Below are 17,115 nucleotides of genomic sequence, written 5' to 3'. Positions count from 1 at the left end.
AAGTACATCTGTGAAACACATATTTCTCTAACGACCCCCTGTAAAACTATTCCCATCCGAATAGGGCTTTAGTTAGCTCTCTTTCAGAAACAGGCTTGACTTACCCTGCTTTCTCGGGTTTGACAAACCTCCCATTCTGAAACAGAAAACCTAGAGTTTCCCTCATTTCAGGGTTAACATACTCAGAGTTTTCACTTAACCTCCTTTCTGAAACCGGCCCCAGGATTTGTCACATCTCTTACGTTGATGCTGTTTTTGCTTCGATTGCTTCTGTTGTTCTCATCTGAAAGTGGCTTTGGACAAAAACGTCTGCTAAATAATTAAATGTTCATGTGATGTATTGACTCGAATATAAGCCAATTTTCTTGGAAATACATCTGAACAAACGCAGTCATCTTGGTGTGTCTCAAGCTTTACATTCAGGTCTAGACCTTGACATGTCAATAATACACCCACGACAACAGGTGGCGCCAAAAACACATACATGAGTGTGCCATGAAATAATAATAGTAATGTGCTGTATCACTCACTAAGATCTTAAGTGAAAACAAAATAAAATAAAATACTTACAGCGGCATGATGGGACCAAACTTTCTCTGTAAGTGATTTTAAAACATTAAACAGTACCCAGATTTGAAGACTACAATAAGATTTCACTTCTACTGTTAATAGAAATGTTGGTAGGCTACTATAAGATGGATGGACTAAATGTTATATAATGCAAATGGGCTACCTGTTATTTTTAAGGTAAATCAAAAAGTGTATATTTTGAAATTTGATTATTGTTGTTACATTTTAGCAGCATTTACCATATTTTTGAAACAAAAAATAAAATAGGAAAATATTGCTGTATGAAAATAATTTAGGGAAAAAAAGGTTTTACAGAGAGAGAGAGAGAGAGAGAGAGTGAGAGAGAGAGAGAGAGAGAGAGAGAGAGAGAGGGTACGTTTGGAAAAAGGGGGTCGTCTTATATTCGGGTCAATACAGCAGATGCTTTATTGAAACCTCTGACTGAAAACAGTCTCATCTACCGGCCAGAACAGGAACTGATCAATGATGTTTTAACTACTTTCTTATTTCAAAATACTAATTACACAACAACACTAAAAAAAAATATATATATAAAAAAAATGAATCATGGGTCTTGTAATTTTCATTAAAAAATAAGGTGATAATAAAAAAATAAAATAAAATAAACTGTCATAAATTAATGTCATTAAATTATTTAATTTAGGAGATTTCACATGATTTATTCAGGTAGATTCCATAAAAAAAAAAAAAAAAAAAAAAATCAAGCCTGAAAAACTACTCAAAGATATTGTGTAATATTGTTACCATAATTATTTTTAAGTAAATAGCTCATTACATTTTTTACAGTGAATAAATGAATAAAACATTTTACATTCATTTTAACTTTTATCTGAACAAATCTGTTTTTAATCATAATGACATCACTATCAGCTACATTAAGTCATATGTTCAGAGTCTGTTTTCTTCTGTTCACAGGTTTCTCCAGATCTTCACTGACCGTGACTTCAGACAATACAGTATTCACTGGACAGACAGTTACTCTGACCTGTGAGATTGACTCTGATTACAGTAGCTGGATAGATGAGTGCAGATATGAGTTGAGATATGAGTGGTATAAAGACACAGACAGTGTAATGTTACAGACGTCTGGTCGTTACACTGTAAACAGAGACACTCTCACTATCAGAGGAGTAATTACATCTGATCAGGGTCAGTACTGGTGTAAAGGAGGGAGAGACGGAGGAACAATCTCATCACAATCAAGATCTGTTTCTCTCTCTGTGAAGGGTGAGTTGAATATCATTGTCCTCCTGAACTCTCTCTAGGTAACACTACAGTAAAAGGTACACGAGCAATAATGATGAGCGCCATAAAGTCATGAGACAATGATGCACTTACAAACCATAAACTAAAATATCAATCAACACACAATAAAGATGGATTATAAATGTACCATTAATGAATATTACCCTCACTTTATTACATGAATCTACAAGCTGCTGCCATCTCATCATAACATATAAAACATCAAATATCACTTGTTCACTGTTCGTCTGATGAATGTTTGAGATGATCTGATGTTGAATCACATTAAACCTGTAGTGAATCAGACGAAAGAGAGAGCAGCACTCTCCTCTCCACATCTCTCCTCTTTAACATCAGTGTCACACAAAGAGCGTAAGAGTGTAATAATGTAGAAACTCACTCCGAGATCCTCGAGGATCATCACAGATCAGTGTGGATTGTAACGGCTGTTGATTCCATGAAGAAATCAATGAGAGCAAAGTCAGGCAGGTCAGTTAGATTAGAAACGTCCAGCAAGTCTTCGATGGTCCTCGAGTGAATGAGTTTCTTAGTGAAGCTGAATTAATGTGACCGCTGGATCTGTGAGTGTCTGTTGTTCTGTTTCAGTGAAACACAGTGTTGGATCCAAGTGCAGTTTAAAGCTTAAAACTGTATTTTTATGAGCAGAATCATGAATGTTTCTGTTCTGGTGTCTTTATTGTCCTGTGCATGAGAGAGACAAACCTGTTCATTCCTGATGTTAAACTAAATTTATAATTTCACTGAACATTATTTTATGTTAATTGTTAATCATATGCCATTGACGTAATAATAAAAAACAAAACTTGACTTTTTTTTCGTGTATCAAACCATGACATGAAATTACGAGAACAGAGTCGTAATATTTTGAGAATAAAGTATAAATATTACAAAAATAAAGTCGAAATGTTTTGAGAATTTAAAATGTAGAAATAAAAGTTATAATATTTTGAAAGTAGACTACAGCTTTTATTGTGCATGCAAATGTCCCAGATTGAGATCACCAAGAGTCATAGGTGTAGCTGCAGCACCCCATTTTTTTTTTAATGTTTATTTTATTTGTTTTATTTATTTTATTTTTTCTGTGTGCAACTGTTTAACTGTTGGAAATAATAATAATAATAATAATAATAATAATAATAAAAATCGGAGTGTCTATTTACATTAAGTGCAAATAGGTCACCTCATTGGCAGATGCTTCATCCACCAAAGTGTGATTGGATTAGTCAACATTACAAAAGATGATCATCACTCGTCAGATTCAGTGGAGTAGATGATAAAGTGTGAGTCATACTCTTTTTAATGCGATCCACCCGGGTTCAAACCTGCCTTTTGGTGAACTTTTTTTTCTCCCTTTTCAAATTTCTAGTCACATCAGAAAAGTGTATTAATGTTTTATGATGCTGAGGTGCAGATGATTGCCATTATTTGCCATAAGTAATTAGCAGAATATCCTGCTTCTTTAACATGCTTAGTGTAAATAGCATCTATCGCAAAGAAAAAAAAAAAAAAATCACTTACTGTAAATGCGCGAGTTAATTGAATGCAAGTTCATTCAATTATACTATTTTCTTTGTGAAAATTTAAATGACTGAAACAAAGATGCCATGACGCTAAACCCCCTCACGAAAGAAGAAAGCCGTATTTTCTTTGCGACCTTCAGATGAAGATCTGGAATTCATGGCTGCTTTCACTGATCAAGGCCTGCCCATGAGGTCATGTGACTGACCTGTCAAATAACCAATCACAGTTCGTTCCGTTCAGCGTCATGTTTCAGAGAATGGAAACGTCACCACAATAACAGACCGGTGTGCAAAACTCTCTGACGTGGGGGTTGGTCCAAGATGGCGACCGGTGCAGATGTCTTATTCTGAGCTCCGAGACTCTAAACGAGTACCAATGATTTAGATTGAATTTTTGAGACTGTATTATTGACAAATAAAGGAGTGGAGCGTTGATCTTGCATCCAGTACGTTTTTTTCACTCGAATAAAAGGCCCTTTGCCTAAAAGTCTTGCTAAATGAGGACACGTGCGCACTGTGTTGTAAGCTAAAGTTTTGCTAATGAGCCAGGACAAGTGTGCTACGATGTCAAAGAGAGATGCTAAGAAGGTGAGAAAGGGAGGCTTGTTAATGGACATAGATGCTGAAAGTTCATTCTCGGTTTTGTGTAAACCTCTTCCTGATACTCCCACAAAAAGCCCAAATCTTAAGAAAGTCTGTACTAAAGAAGAAGAAGAAGCAGTTTCAAATGCTGACATCCTAAAAGCCATTAAGGGCTTAAACGACCATTTTTTGAAGTTTGAAGAAATGACCATGAAAAATACAGCCGAGATTGCTAAAGTGCAAGAAAATGTGAAAGGGCTGGAGATTCAATGTAAAGGTACTGAGGATGCAGTAAAAAAGATGAGTGACCAGATGACTATCCTGAGGGAGAAACAAGAGGAGTCGGAGCGGTACAGTAGGAGATGGAATCTTCGTCTTCTGAATCTTCCAGAGAGCAGCAACGAGGATGTGAGGAAGGAGGGGCTGGAGATTATTGCAGAAATCATTCCAGAGGAAAAGAGCAAGCTTGGGTTCATGGTGGACACTGTGCACAGGGTTGGACGCCCGAGAGAGGATAAAAGCACACGTCCAATCATCATTCAGTTCACCATGCGCACCTTCAGATGGAGAGCTTCTCTCAACGCTGATGTCATGAAGAGAAAAAATCTTCGAATGACGGAAGATTTAACCCAACTGGAGAGACAATGCAGAAATAAACTCTGGCCTCTTGTTCAGAAAGCGCGTGCTGATGGAAAGAAAACGAAATGGCAGGGGTCTGCTGTCATCATTAAAGGTGTGAGACACACCGCATAACTTGTTAAACTTCCCTTAATGCGAGGTAATATTTTCAAGTTAATGTCACACGATTAGTATGAGGTATTCGCGATAGCACCAAGAGGAAATCAATCTTTTTATTTAGTAGACGAAAAAATGAATTAATTTTTTTACAAGAGACTCATTCGGTGGACGATGATGTGAAGTTTTGGAAAGCCCAATGGGGAGATATATGTTATTTCTGTCATGCCTCCCAACAATCTGCAGGTGTCGCCATTTTACTTAATAAATTTAAAGGAGAAATCATTGAATCAATGACCTCAAATGAGGGTAGATGGATAATCTTGGTTCTCAAATTAGACAATTCTTGTTTTATATATAGTTTGAAATTTATACAACTATAACAATACAGCTCAAGCAACAATAATGTTTTTACAACTTTGTTTGAAACTTGAAGTCTTTAAAAACAAATATAAAGGGGCACATTTAATTATTGGAGGTGACTATAATGATGCTCCAGATGATCTTGTAGATAGAGTACCTGTAAGATAAACTCCACATTCGAGATCCAGAAGTACTGCATACATTTGTGAACAACTAGCAATTATAGATGTTTGGCGTTTTTTTAAACCCTGATATTAACGTATTTACCTGGAGCAATGTTAGTAGATCCTCTCAGTCTAGAATTGATCTATGGCTTATATTTCCCTCTTGTCTGCAATTTGTGGCAGAATCATCACATAGTTATGCTCCATTTTCTAATCATAAATTAATTGCAATCCATTTAGCAGGAACAAAACAACAAAATGGTAATATACGTGGTTATTGGAAACTAAATAATAATTTATTAAAAGATAAGGAGTTTTGTGATTTAGTCAAAATAACAGCAAAAAGTATATTTGATAATAAAGATGTGAATCACATACAAAAATTGAAAATTAGAGAAATAGCTATTAAACGAAGTAAAGCAGTTAAAAAAGAACATAGCAAAATAAATAAGCATTATGGATAATTTAAATATTTTAATGATGAAGAATAATCTTTCAGAGGAAGAAGAAACTATAATAAAAAAATTAAAAGAGGAAATAGATGATATGTATATTGATATGGCTAAAGGAGCTTTTGTAAGGTCACGAGCAAAATGGCTAGAGCAAGGAGAAAAAAAATTTGAGTTATTTCTTTGCTTTAGAGAAACAAAATCGCAAGAGAAATAATTTAACTACTCTTAAAATTGATAATAACATTACCTCTAATTCTTTAGATATTTCAAGATAAGTTGGTACATTTTATAGCAATATATAAGTATAATATTCAATTCATTGAGTGTGATAAATTCATTGAATCAGTTAAAGCATTTACACCAAATATATCTGAACAATTGAAGTTAAATTGCGATCGTCCTATTACTAAAGCGGAAATGTCAGAAGCCTTTAGTTCAATGAAAAAAGTTAAATTACCATGTAATGATGGGCTTTCAGTTGAATTTTATTAGCATTTTTTGGAAATGATTGAAAATCCTTTATTTGAGTTATTTAAATAATGTATCTTAAAAAAGGAAATGTCTTCGAGCACGAAGCAAGGTTTAATATGTCTTCTCCCTAAGCCTGATGAAGATCATTTATTGATAGAAAATTGGAGACCTATTACACTCTTAAATATTGACTACAAAATTGTATCATTAAATTTTGCTAAAAGATTAAAAAGAGGTCTTCATGAGATAATAAGTGAAACACAAACAGGATTTATGTCTAGACGTCACATTAGCTCCAATATAAGACTTGTTCTAGACCTGCTGGATTATTCTGATAACATCAATACTGATGCACTAATAGTATTTCTTGATTTTTGTAAAGCATTTGATACGGTAGAACACTATTTTTTATTTAAAGCACTTCAGATTTTTGATTTTGGACAAAATTTTATATCTATAGTTGAAATGCTTTATAAAAATATTGATAGTTCTGTGATATTATATCCCAACACAACCAAAAGATTCCCTGTATATATTAAACATAGTCCTATTATTAAGGGCTTGTCTACTTTTGGTAGGGAAATTAGAGTAACTCAACTAGCGGATGATACAGCTCTCTTTTTGAATGACAAACATCAAATTGATAATGCTATAACCCTAATTGACCAATTCTCTGCTGCTTCGGGTTTAATGCTTAACAAATCTAAATGTGAAATACTATGCCTGTATCAGACTGAACAGAAAAAAAATGTTTAATTTACCTGTTAAGAAATGTGTAAAATATTTAGGTATTCATATCTGCAAGGATCACAAAGAACGTCAACAACTACATTTTTCATCTAAATTGAAGAAATCTAAAACAATTTAAAATTTATGGCTTCAAAGATATATTTCTATTTTAGGAAGGATTATTTTGATTAAAGCAGAAGGGATTTCAAGATTTGTTTATCCTGCTCTCTCTCTTAATGTTCATGATTCAATATGTAAAGATATAAATACCATATTTACAAATTTTGTGTGGAAAAACAGACACCATCACCTTAAAAAAGCGGTGCTTTTTGGTTCAAAGGATGAAGGCGGATTTGAACTTTTGGACTTCGGTGACTTAGATTATACCTTTAAGGTGAAAGGAATGTTTGAGAACACCTGAATCATTACGGTATTTTATCCCCAATAACATTTTTTATAGTGTAGGAGGCCTAAAATTTTTATTGAAATGTAACTATAATATTACAAGATTGCCGCTAAAACTATCCCAATTTTATCAACAAGCTCTTTTGGCTTGGAAGCTCTGTCATTCTCACAACTTCTCTCATCATTTGGAATAATGAATGCATTACTAAGAAAATGGATTGATAGAGATATTATATTTTTAAAATATCTTTTTGATGGTAATAATCAATTATTTAAGTTTGAATGTTTTCTCAGAGAGAAGGCATTTCCAATAACATTCAAAGAATATAACTCTGTTTTCAAGTCTATACCTAATGGCATATTAGAACTAATGAAAAGTTATAAAAAACAAAACGAAGTTTCTGGTTTAAATACTTCTCTTTAAATAAACGGTATGAATATTCTGAGTAGCAATTGTACTAATAAGCATATCAAAAAATATTTTTTAAGTTTAAAGAAAATAACACTTCGTGGAAAAATTTTCTGGAATTCTCATTTTTCTGAGATCAATTGGCATGAGGCGTGGCTTGTTCCTTTTAAATTTTGTATCACAAACAAAGTTAGGGAATTACATTTGAAAATATTACACAATATATATCCCACGAAGTTGTTTATTTCAAAATTCAAACATGTTGATGATCTTTGTAGTTTTTGTAAGACTGAACAAGAATCTTTATCTCATCTCTTTTATGGTTGTTCATTTTGTATTACATTTTGAAAAAATGTTGAAAGTTATGTGGCATTTAAAACAAAACATACAATAACGCTTGAAGGGAAGCAGATTATTACATATTTTGATTGTAGAAATAGAAGTTTATGTAATATTGTAAATCTAATTTTTAATATTGCTAATGGTTGGATTATTTCACTTAATTCAGTTCCAGATACAAAAAGTATTTCAGCAGTGTTTAGTTTACTTTTATATCAAGAAATATCCTTTGTTTAATGAACTAAAATGGAAAAATGTTCACAGTAATAATGTAAATATTATTGTAAATATTAGTTTAAACTTAAATTGTTTAAAGAAATTTACAGTTTTAGAGTTTATGGACATTAATCAGTTAGTTAATATTGGTTTAACCAATAAAGTGGATTAATTAATTTATATTGGAGTAACCAATAAAGTGAACTCAAGACTGCATTACTGTACACTCACAGATAAACCGAAGCCGACTCTGACTGTAAAACCCCAGAGTTCAGTGTTCACTGGAGACACAGTTACTCTGAGCTGTGATGTGGGACAGTTAACTGGATGGACAATTCATTGGAGAAAAGACTCAAACCCTGAATCCACGACTGATGCAACTAAAACAATCAAGTCTGTGAGAGACTCTGATGAAGGAGAATACAGATGCAGAGCACAACGAGGAAACTACTACAGCGAGTTCAGTAATACAGTTAAGATTACAGTAACAGGTCAGTGCTATTTTACTCTCTATACATTTATAATGGAAGCCAACATGATGTGTTTGTTATAAAACATGATAAATAGTGTCATATATTAACAATGTGTTGTCAGTTAAACTACATGTCAAATAAAATAATAATAATTGTGGTATCACAGATCATCTGAAATGTTTTCAGACGTGTGAAGTGTGTTTTTTGCTCGTTTCACAGTGAGACCCAAACCTGTAGTTGGTGTTGATCCTGATAGACGTGTGTTCAGAGGAGAGACGGTCACTCTCACATGTGACATACAGCAGACAGGAGTCTGGCAGTACAGCTGGTATAAAGACAACAAACAAGATTATATCATAGGACGAGACCAGAACTATAAAATCCCATCTGTGGATCCGTCTCATCGTGGTGTGTACAGCTGTAGAGGAACTCAGACACAAGCAGCAACACACACACAGATGAGTGACGGAGTTACACTGACAGTATTAGGTGAGGCTGTTCATTTCTCATCACATCATCTCAAAACAAACAGATTGAGTCCATAACCAGATAAATCTGATCTTAGTTTGACTCTACTTTCATGCTCACAGTCAGATTATGTTATAATTATCTATTTAAGAGTTTGCAACAAATATTGGACCAATCAGCTGTGAGCAAATAAATAAATAAATAAATAAATACAAAATTATATTATCAGTGATGATAGCTTAGGCCGAAATGTGTCTGTGTAAGACATGGTATAAATAAATTTATGAAAGGATATCTTGAGGGTGCGGTTTTTCCTCTTTTACCTCTGGATAACTTCTTTATTACTCACACCCATTTCACTAATTAACGCTTACATATAATTAGCTGAGGTATGGTATGCGTATTTGGTGTGCTTTTCCGGGGAAGGGTTCCGAGCTCGGGAATGGCCAGAACCTAGCGTTCCCCCCAAAAAGCAAATGTACAAGAGGGCAGACGCCAGTTTAAAGAAGCCCCCCCCCCCCCCCCCCCCCCCAAAATAGCATAGAGTACTGGCGGGGGCTGATTTTGATATTCTGAGAAGTCATCTCGTTGGCAGGCCGGAAGGGCCTACATACTCCAGTCGGAGCGACTTAGGCGTTGGAAGTGTAGGCCCTACCGGCCTACACTTATATTGTAAATCTCTTTATTTTACTAGGTAAGTTCCATATTCATAAAGCTAAATTTTCCCAATCAAGACCATGTTTTAAATTTTTCCAAATTGAAACTGATATATATTTTGAGTCTCTTAAATTTGTAAAAAATAAGAAAGCTGTGTCAGTAATTGATATTCACTCAAAACTTTTTCAACTGAAAATAGAAATTACTTTTATTTTTATTAAAAAATGAAGTCTGTAAGTCTGTTTTTGTTTTTTATGTGTAATATTTGTTTACGAACTGTGATGCCTGTATGTTTGTAATTTGAATTACTGTGATGTTTGTATGATTGTTAATTGAATTCTACTAAAAAAAAAAAAAAAACTCTCGGACGTATTTAAGACTCCATGAAGCAAATTGTAATAATTTCACATACTTTTGAAACTCCAGTGTTTAGCTGATCCTGATAAGCGCTCGTCACCACAGTTGTAAACATGATGGATTTCTTCTTTCATTAGGGGGTTTAGTGTCATGGTAATATCTTTGTTTCTGGAGAGAACATTAAAGAATGTGACACACACGCTTGTACAGTTGAGTGTTGGGCTAAAATTGCTTGTGCGCAATGGCTAAATACTAATATATATCACATAATAATTATATAAATCATATCAGATAATTCTAAATGATTAGCATTTAAGCCAGACAATTTTGTTGTTATTGTTATTTATTATTTATTTAATAAGACACAGATGTTTATAATGACAACATAAATTAAATGTATAAAAAATGACAAAATAATTCATACTTTCATAATTTGTCTAAATATTGTAACATAATTACAAACAGGGCCGGCCCGCGGCATAGGCGGTATAGGCAAATGCTAAGGGCGCCACTCATCCATAGGGGCGCCAGAATGAGTGAACGAGTGAATTTTTTTTTTTTTTTTTTTTTTTTTTTTTTTTACATATTCTTTTTTTTTATATAATAGGGCTACTATTTAAAAACCATTAATTCGAAATACTACCAAATAAAGCAAAAAAAAAAAAAAAAAGTCCGGCTCTTCAATCTTCCCCCGCCCATCGAGTGCTTGAAGTGCGTCAGAAACAGAGCGCGCGCACGATCAGTTGCTGGTAATTTGTTGTGTAGCGTGCCCGACGCCGCATCCAATGTAGACAGCACTGCTTTTGTTAACACACAGCTCGTAGAAACGGGCCTGGCAGCTCGCGCCAGTTCTAGACACGGTGAAAGTTTCCTGATTATGACGGAAGGCCGAATTTACATGACACATTATAAATGAGTATAGTCTGCGATAGATACAGTGCCCAAAAGAAGAGAAGAGGATAAAGACTGAGGTAAAGAGATGTAGTGAAAGAACAATTTATTGCATAGGAGTATTTTTACCTTAAACTTAATGTTAGCAGTTGTTCTGAGTTCTGAGTCCCCAGACTGTGATTTTGTACAATCATGTCAGTTTTAAGACGCATTTTTTATTATCACCTTTTTAGTAATGTTTTACTCTACAGTTGTGCAGTTTTGGGGGCATACAGTACAGGCCAAAAGTTTGGAAACATTACTATTTTTAATGTTTTTGAAAGAAGTTTCTTCTGCTCATCAAGCCTGCATTTATTTGATCCAAAAATACAGAAAAAAAATGTAATATTGTGATCTATTATTACAATTTAAAATAATTTGTTTTCAATTTATTATACTTTAAATTATCATTTATTTCTGTGATGCAAAGCTGAATTTTCAGCATCATTACTCCATTCTTCAGTGTCACATGTGACATCCAGTCTATCACATGATCCTTTAGAAATCATTCTAATATGATGATTTATTATGAGTGTTGGAAACAGTTCTGCTGTAATGTGTGTGTGTGTGTGTGTGTGTGTGTGTGTGTGTGTATATATATATATATATATATATATATATGCTAAATCATGAACACAATGACAGGGTGAAATGGGCTGTGATGCATGGGGCACCAGGTAAAATCTTGCCTAGGGCAGCAAATTGGTCAGGGCCGGCCCTGATTACAAAAGTAGTACTTTAGTACATGAAGAGTCTTTTTTTTATTATTATTGATACAATAATGATTGTGTAATGGCTCAACATGAGCAGGTGATCATTTCTGCCATCTTGTGACTTTAGTTAATATTTCATGTTATTTTTATTTTATGGCTGCAATCCACCACCAAATCCAGCACCTCATCCATGATATATCCATGAATCAAAGTTAAAATTAACATTAAAAGGTTAATAATTAATTAATAAAACCTAAGTGCCAAAAAAAAAAAAAAAAAAAAATTGTAAAGTACACATTTTATGATTTCATTAAACATGCTCTTGATTACTAAAGATACATCATTAAAACAGAAGAGAAAACAACATTATCCAGAAAAATAATCAGAAGATCAAACATCTAAGAGTATCATGAATAACAGCAGTGTGTTTTGTTCATAGATTAACAAACATTTAATAGATTTAGTTTAGCACCAAATATGATGCATAAACTGTAATGACAGAAGGTCACACATTTGTGTTTCCATGTTTATTAATTTATTATCAATCACTTAAATAGAATGCAATATTTTAATAAAATAGAATATTTAAAACATTTAAAATAGTTTGTGTTGTTCAAAAACTTTTAGTAAAAAAAAAAAAAAAATTAGGAATACACTATATTATAATAATATGATTCAGTAGAGTTGATTTCAGGAGGAAATTCATCTTTTGAAACTTTAAATTAGCCTTCATATTAAGCACTCTGAACAACTGAACACACTGTAAATTAAGTTTATGATACTTAAAAAAAAAAAAAAAAGAAATAATGCAGTAATTTCATGTGAAAGCTAAATCTACCAAATGAAAGTAATAATTTGACTCAACTATTAATGAAAGTTAATTGAACTCATAAGATAATTGTGTGAACAGATAGTAAATGTTAAAATGTCTCTTTATTTTTGGTTTTTGTAATTTTATAAAGTTATTGTTTGTTTGTTTTGATTATGAGGAAGATCTGTTAGTGTGTAATGCAGGTATTGAATAGAGTTTATGTTGAGTTTTGTGGTTACAGTTGTGCTTGGTGGAATAAAGTGTGTGTTTCGGTTGAGGACGGACTAAAACATGTTCATTGTTTGCTGCATGTTGCTTTAATTAAAAGTCAGTAAGTGTGTATTTGCTGATGCAGTGATGTTCATGTGTGTGTGCTGTTGCTAATGGTTGGATTATTTGACTTAATTCAGTTCCAGATACAAAAAGTATTTCAGCAGTGTTTAGTTTACTTTTATATCAAGAAATATCCTTTGTTTAATGAACTAAAATGGAAAAATGTTCACAGTAATAATGTGATGTAAATATTATTGTAAATATTAGTTTAAACTTAAATTGTTTAAAGAAATTTACAGTTTTAGAGTTTATGGACATTAATCAGTTAGTTAATATTGGTTTAACCAATAAAGTGGATTAATTAATTTATATTGGAGTAACCAATAAAGTGAACTCAAGACTGCATTACTGTACACTCACAGATAAACCGAAGCCGACTCTGACTGTAAAACCCCAGAGTTCAGTGTTCACTGGAGACACAGTTACTCTGAGCTGTGATGTGGGACAGTTAACTGGATGGACAATTCACTGGAGAAAAGACTCAAACCCTGAATCCACGACTGATGCAACTAAAACAATCAAGTCTGTGAGATACTCTGATGAAGGAGAATACAGGTGCAGAGCACAACGAGGAAACTACTACAGCGAGTTCAGTAATACAGTTAAGATTACAGTAACAGGTCAGCGCTATTTTACTTTCTATACATTCATAATTGAAGACAACATGATGTGTTTGTTATAAAACATGATAAATACTGTCATATATTAACAATGTGTTATCAGTTAAAGGGGGGGGGGGGGGGAGGGGGGGGTGAAATGCTTGTTTTCACTCATTATCCTGTTAATCTTGAGTACCTATAGAGTAGGACTGCATCCTTCATAACTCTAAAAAGTCTTTAGTTTTATTATATTCATAAGAGAAAGATGGTCTGTACCGATTTTTCCCAGAAAAACACGACCGGCTGGAGGCGTGACGTGTGGGCGGAGCTAAAGAATCACGAGCGCCAGTAGGCTTTTGCGTTGAGACCGTTTGGGAGTTGTGACATTACCGTGAGAAAAAAAAAAAACATCATCCAAAACAAACCATGGCTAACAGTCAGATTCAGCATATATTTATGATCCAGAATCAGATCCCGAGGCTGAAACTGAACGAGAGCAACAGCAGCAACGACTCGCTCCGAGCGGGGCTCGAACCCGGGTCTCCGGCATGGGAGGCGGACGCACTAACAAGGAGGCAGAGATATTTTAAGCAGTTTTACTCACCGCCTGCGGTTCCAACACATGATCGTGACCCTTTTTCGTTGGGATAGCATCATCCTTAAGAAATAAACTATGTGCAAATCTGTCGTCAAACTGGGCCATGTTTGTAAAACAAGCATCTTCGAAATGCAGGGAACAAACACAAACACTTGCACAACTCCGTTGATGCTCTGTAAAAATAAACTCCATCCACTGGTCCCTTAATGCTGTTTTTTTTTTTTGGTATTCTGTGCAGGGTTGTCTTGCCCTGGCAACCAAAAACACACTTCTTTTGTGACTTTTCGCGACGCTCTCGCTCTGATCAGTGAATGTCTGTTGTGCTCTCATTGCTCTGCTATACGGGAGCCCGCGCTCTTCCGGGAGAAGTGCCCTCAGGACCCATATAAGAAAATTCCGCTCCATCTAACGTCACACAGACCCATACTCGAAAAAAAAAAAAATTCCGAAACTTGTGACAAACCGGAAGGAGTATTTTGGGAACAAAAATACTCCTTCAAACGTACAACTTAATTTTTGAAACTTTGTCCATGTTTAGCATGGGAATCCAACTCTTTAACAGTGTAAAAAACTCAGTATGCATGAAATAGCATTTCACCCCCCCCTTTAAACTACATGTCAAATAAAATAATAATAATTTTGGTATCACAGATCATCTGAAATGTTTTCAGACGTGTGAAGTGTGTTTTTTGCTCATTTCACAGTGAGACCCAAACCTGTAGTTGGTGTTGATCCTGATAGACGTGTGTTCAGAGGAGAGACAGTCACTCTCACATGTGATATACAGCAGACAGGAGTCTGGCAGTACAGATGGTATAAAGACAACAAACAAGATTATATCATAGGACGAGACCAGAACTATAAAATCCCATCTGTGGATCCGTCTCATCGTGGTGTGTACAGCTGTAGAGGAACTCAGACACAAGCAGCAACACACACACAGATGAGTGACGGAGTTACACTGACAGTATTAGGTGAGGCTGTTCATTTCTCATCACATCATCTCAAAACAAACAGATTGAGTCCATAACCAGATAAATCTGATCTTAGTTTGACTCTACTTTCATGCTCACAGTCAGATTATGTTATAATGATCTATTTAAGAGTTTGCAACAAATATTGGACCAATCAGCTGTGAGCAAATAAATAAATAAATAAATACAAAATTATATTATCAGTGATGATAGCTTAGGCCGAAATGTGTCTGTGTAAGACATGGTATAAATAAATTTATGAAAGGATATCTTGAGGGTGCGGTTTTTCCTCTTTTACCTCTGGATAACTTCTTTATTACTCACACCCATTTCACTAGTTAACACTTATATATAATTAGCTGAGGTATGGTATGCGTATTTGGCGTGCTTTTCCGGGGGAAGGCTTCCGAGCTCGGGAATGGCCCGAACCTAGCGTACCCCCCTTCCCCGTCTATTTATAAAGTGAACTCAAAGTGAGGAGATGGGGTGGAGGTGGGATGCTGATAAACCGTCAATGGATAGAGGTAAGTCAGCGATATTTATACTATGGGACTGATTACTTGATTATGGTCCACCTGTGTTGATTAGGCTAAGTATCTGACACGCTCCCCCCGAATCTTGTTTATAAAAACATCATTTCACTAGTTCACGCTTACATATAATTAGCTGAGGTATGGTATGCGTATTTGGTGTGCTTTTCCGGGGAAGGGCTCCGAGCTCGGGAATGGCCAGAACCTAGCGTACCCCCCAAAAAGCAAATGTACAAGAGGGCAGACGCCAGTTTAAAGAACGCCCCCCCCCCCCCACCAAAATAGCATAGAGTACTGGCGGGGGCTGATTTTGATATTCTGAGAAGTCATCTCGTTGGCAGGCCGGAAGGGCCTACATACTCCAGTCGGAGCGACTTAGGCGTTGGAAGTGTAGGCCCTACCGGCCTACACTTATATTGTAAATCTCTTTATTTTACTAGGTAAGTTCCATATTCATAAAGCTAAATTTTCCCAATCAAGACCATGTTTTAAATTTTTCCAAATTGAAACTGATATATATTTTGAGTCTCTTAAATTTGTAAAAAATAAGAAAGCTGTGTCAGTAATTGATATTCACTCAAAACTTTTCAACTGAAAATAGAAATTACTTTTATTTTTATTAAAAAATGAAGTCTGTAAGTCTGTTTTTGTTTTTTATGTGTAATATTTGTTTACGAACTGTGATGCCTGTATGTTTGTAATTTGAATTACTGTGATGTTTGTATGATTGTTAATTGAATTCTACTAAAAAAAAAAAAAAAAAAAAAAAAAACTCTCGGACGTTTTTAAAAGACTCCATGAAGCAAATTGTAATAATTTCACATACTTTTGAAACTCCAGTGTTTAGCTGATCCTGATAAGTGCTCGTCACCACAGTTGTAAACATGATGGATTTCTTCTTTCATTAGGGGGTTTAGTGTCATGGTAATATCTTTGTTTCTGGAGAGAACATTAAAGAATGTGACACACACGCTTGTACAGTTGAGTGTTGTGCTAAAATTGCTTGTGCGCAATGGTTAAATACTAATATATATCACATAATAATTATATAAATCATATCAGATAATTCTAAATGATTAGCATTTAAGCCAGACAATTTTGTTGTAAATTTTTATTTATTTATTTAATAAGACACAGATGTTTATAATGACAACATAAATTAAATGTATAAAAAATGACAAAATAATTCATACTTTCATAATTTGTCTAAATATTGTAACATAATTACAAACAGGGCCGGCCCGCGGCATAGGCGGTATAGGCAAATGCTAAGGGCGCCACTCATCCATAGGGGCGCCAGAATGAGTGAACGAGTGAATTTTTTTTTTTTTTTTTTTTTTTGCATATTTTTTTATTTTTATAATAGGGCTACCATTTAAAAACCATTAATTCGAAATACTACCAAATAAAGCAAAAAAAAAAAAAAGTCC

General features: G+C 34.3%; 1 protein-coding gene across 1 annotated transcript; it reads left to right on the top strand.

The window, feature by feature from the left end:
• Nucleotides 1–1,625: 1,625 nt before the first annotated feature.
• LOC113100765 (B-cell receptor CD22-like) lies at nt 1,626–15,000 on the top strand. Its single transcript, XM_026265359.1, has 6 exons — nt 1,626–1,818; nt 8,476–8,733; nt 8,935–9,204; nt 13,347–13,604; nt 14,886–14,944; nt 14,992–15,000. The coding sequence occupies exons 1-6, from the start codon at nt 1,665–1,667 to the stop codon at nt 14,998–15,000; spliced, it is 1,008 nt and encodes a 335-aa protein (XP_026121144.1). The 5' UTR covers nt 1,626–1,664.
• Nucleotides 15,001–17,115: the final 2,115 nt, after the last annotated feature.

The sequence above is a fragment of the Carassius auratus genome, unplaced genomic scaffold, assembly GCF_003368295.1.
Source record: "Carassius auratus strain Wakin unplaced genomic scaffold, ASM336829v1 scaf_tig00217350, whole genome shotgun sequence".
Lineage (NCBI taxonomy): Eukaryota > Metazoa > Chordata > Actinopteri > Cypriniformes > Cyprinidae > Carassius > Carassius auratus.
The sequence above is the reverse complement of the archived record's forward strand: the minus strand, read 5'-3'. Positions and strand labels throughout refer to the sequence as shown.

Bases quoted from the DNA above. Each gene is read 5' to 3' on its own strand.
- LOC113100765 (XM_026265359.1), top strand. From the start codon at position 1,665: ATGTTACAGACGTCTGGTCGTTACACTGTAAACAGAGACACTCTCACT. The intron at 8,734-8,934 runs GTCAGTGCTATT...CTCGTTTCACAG, and splicing joins AGTTAAGATTACAGTAACAG to TGAGACCCAAACCTGTAGTT. The intron at 13,605-14,885 runs GTCAGCGCTATT...CTCATTTCACAG, and splicing joins AGTTAAGATTACAGTAACAG to TGAGACCCAAACCTGTAGTT.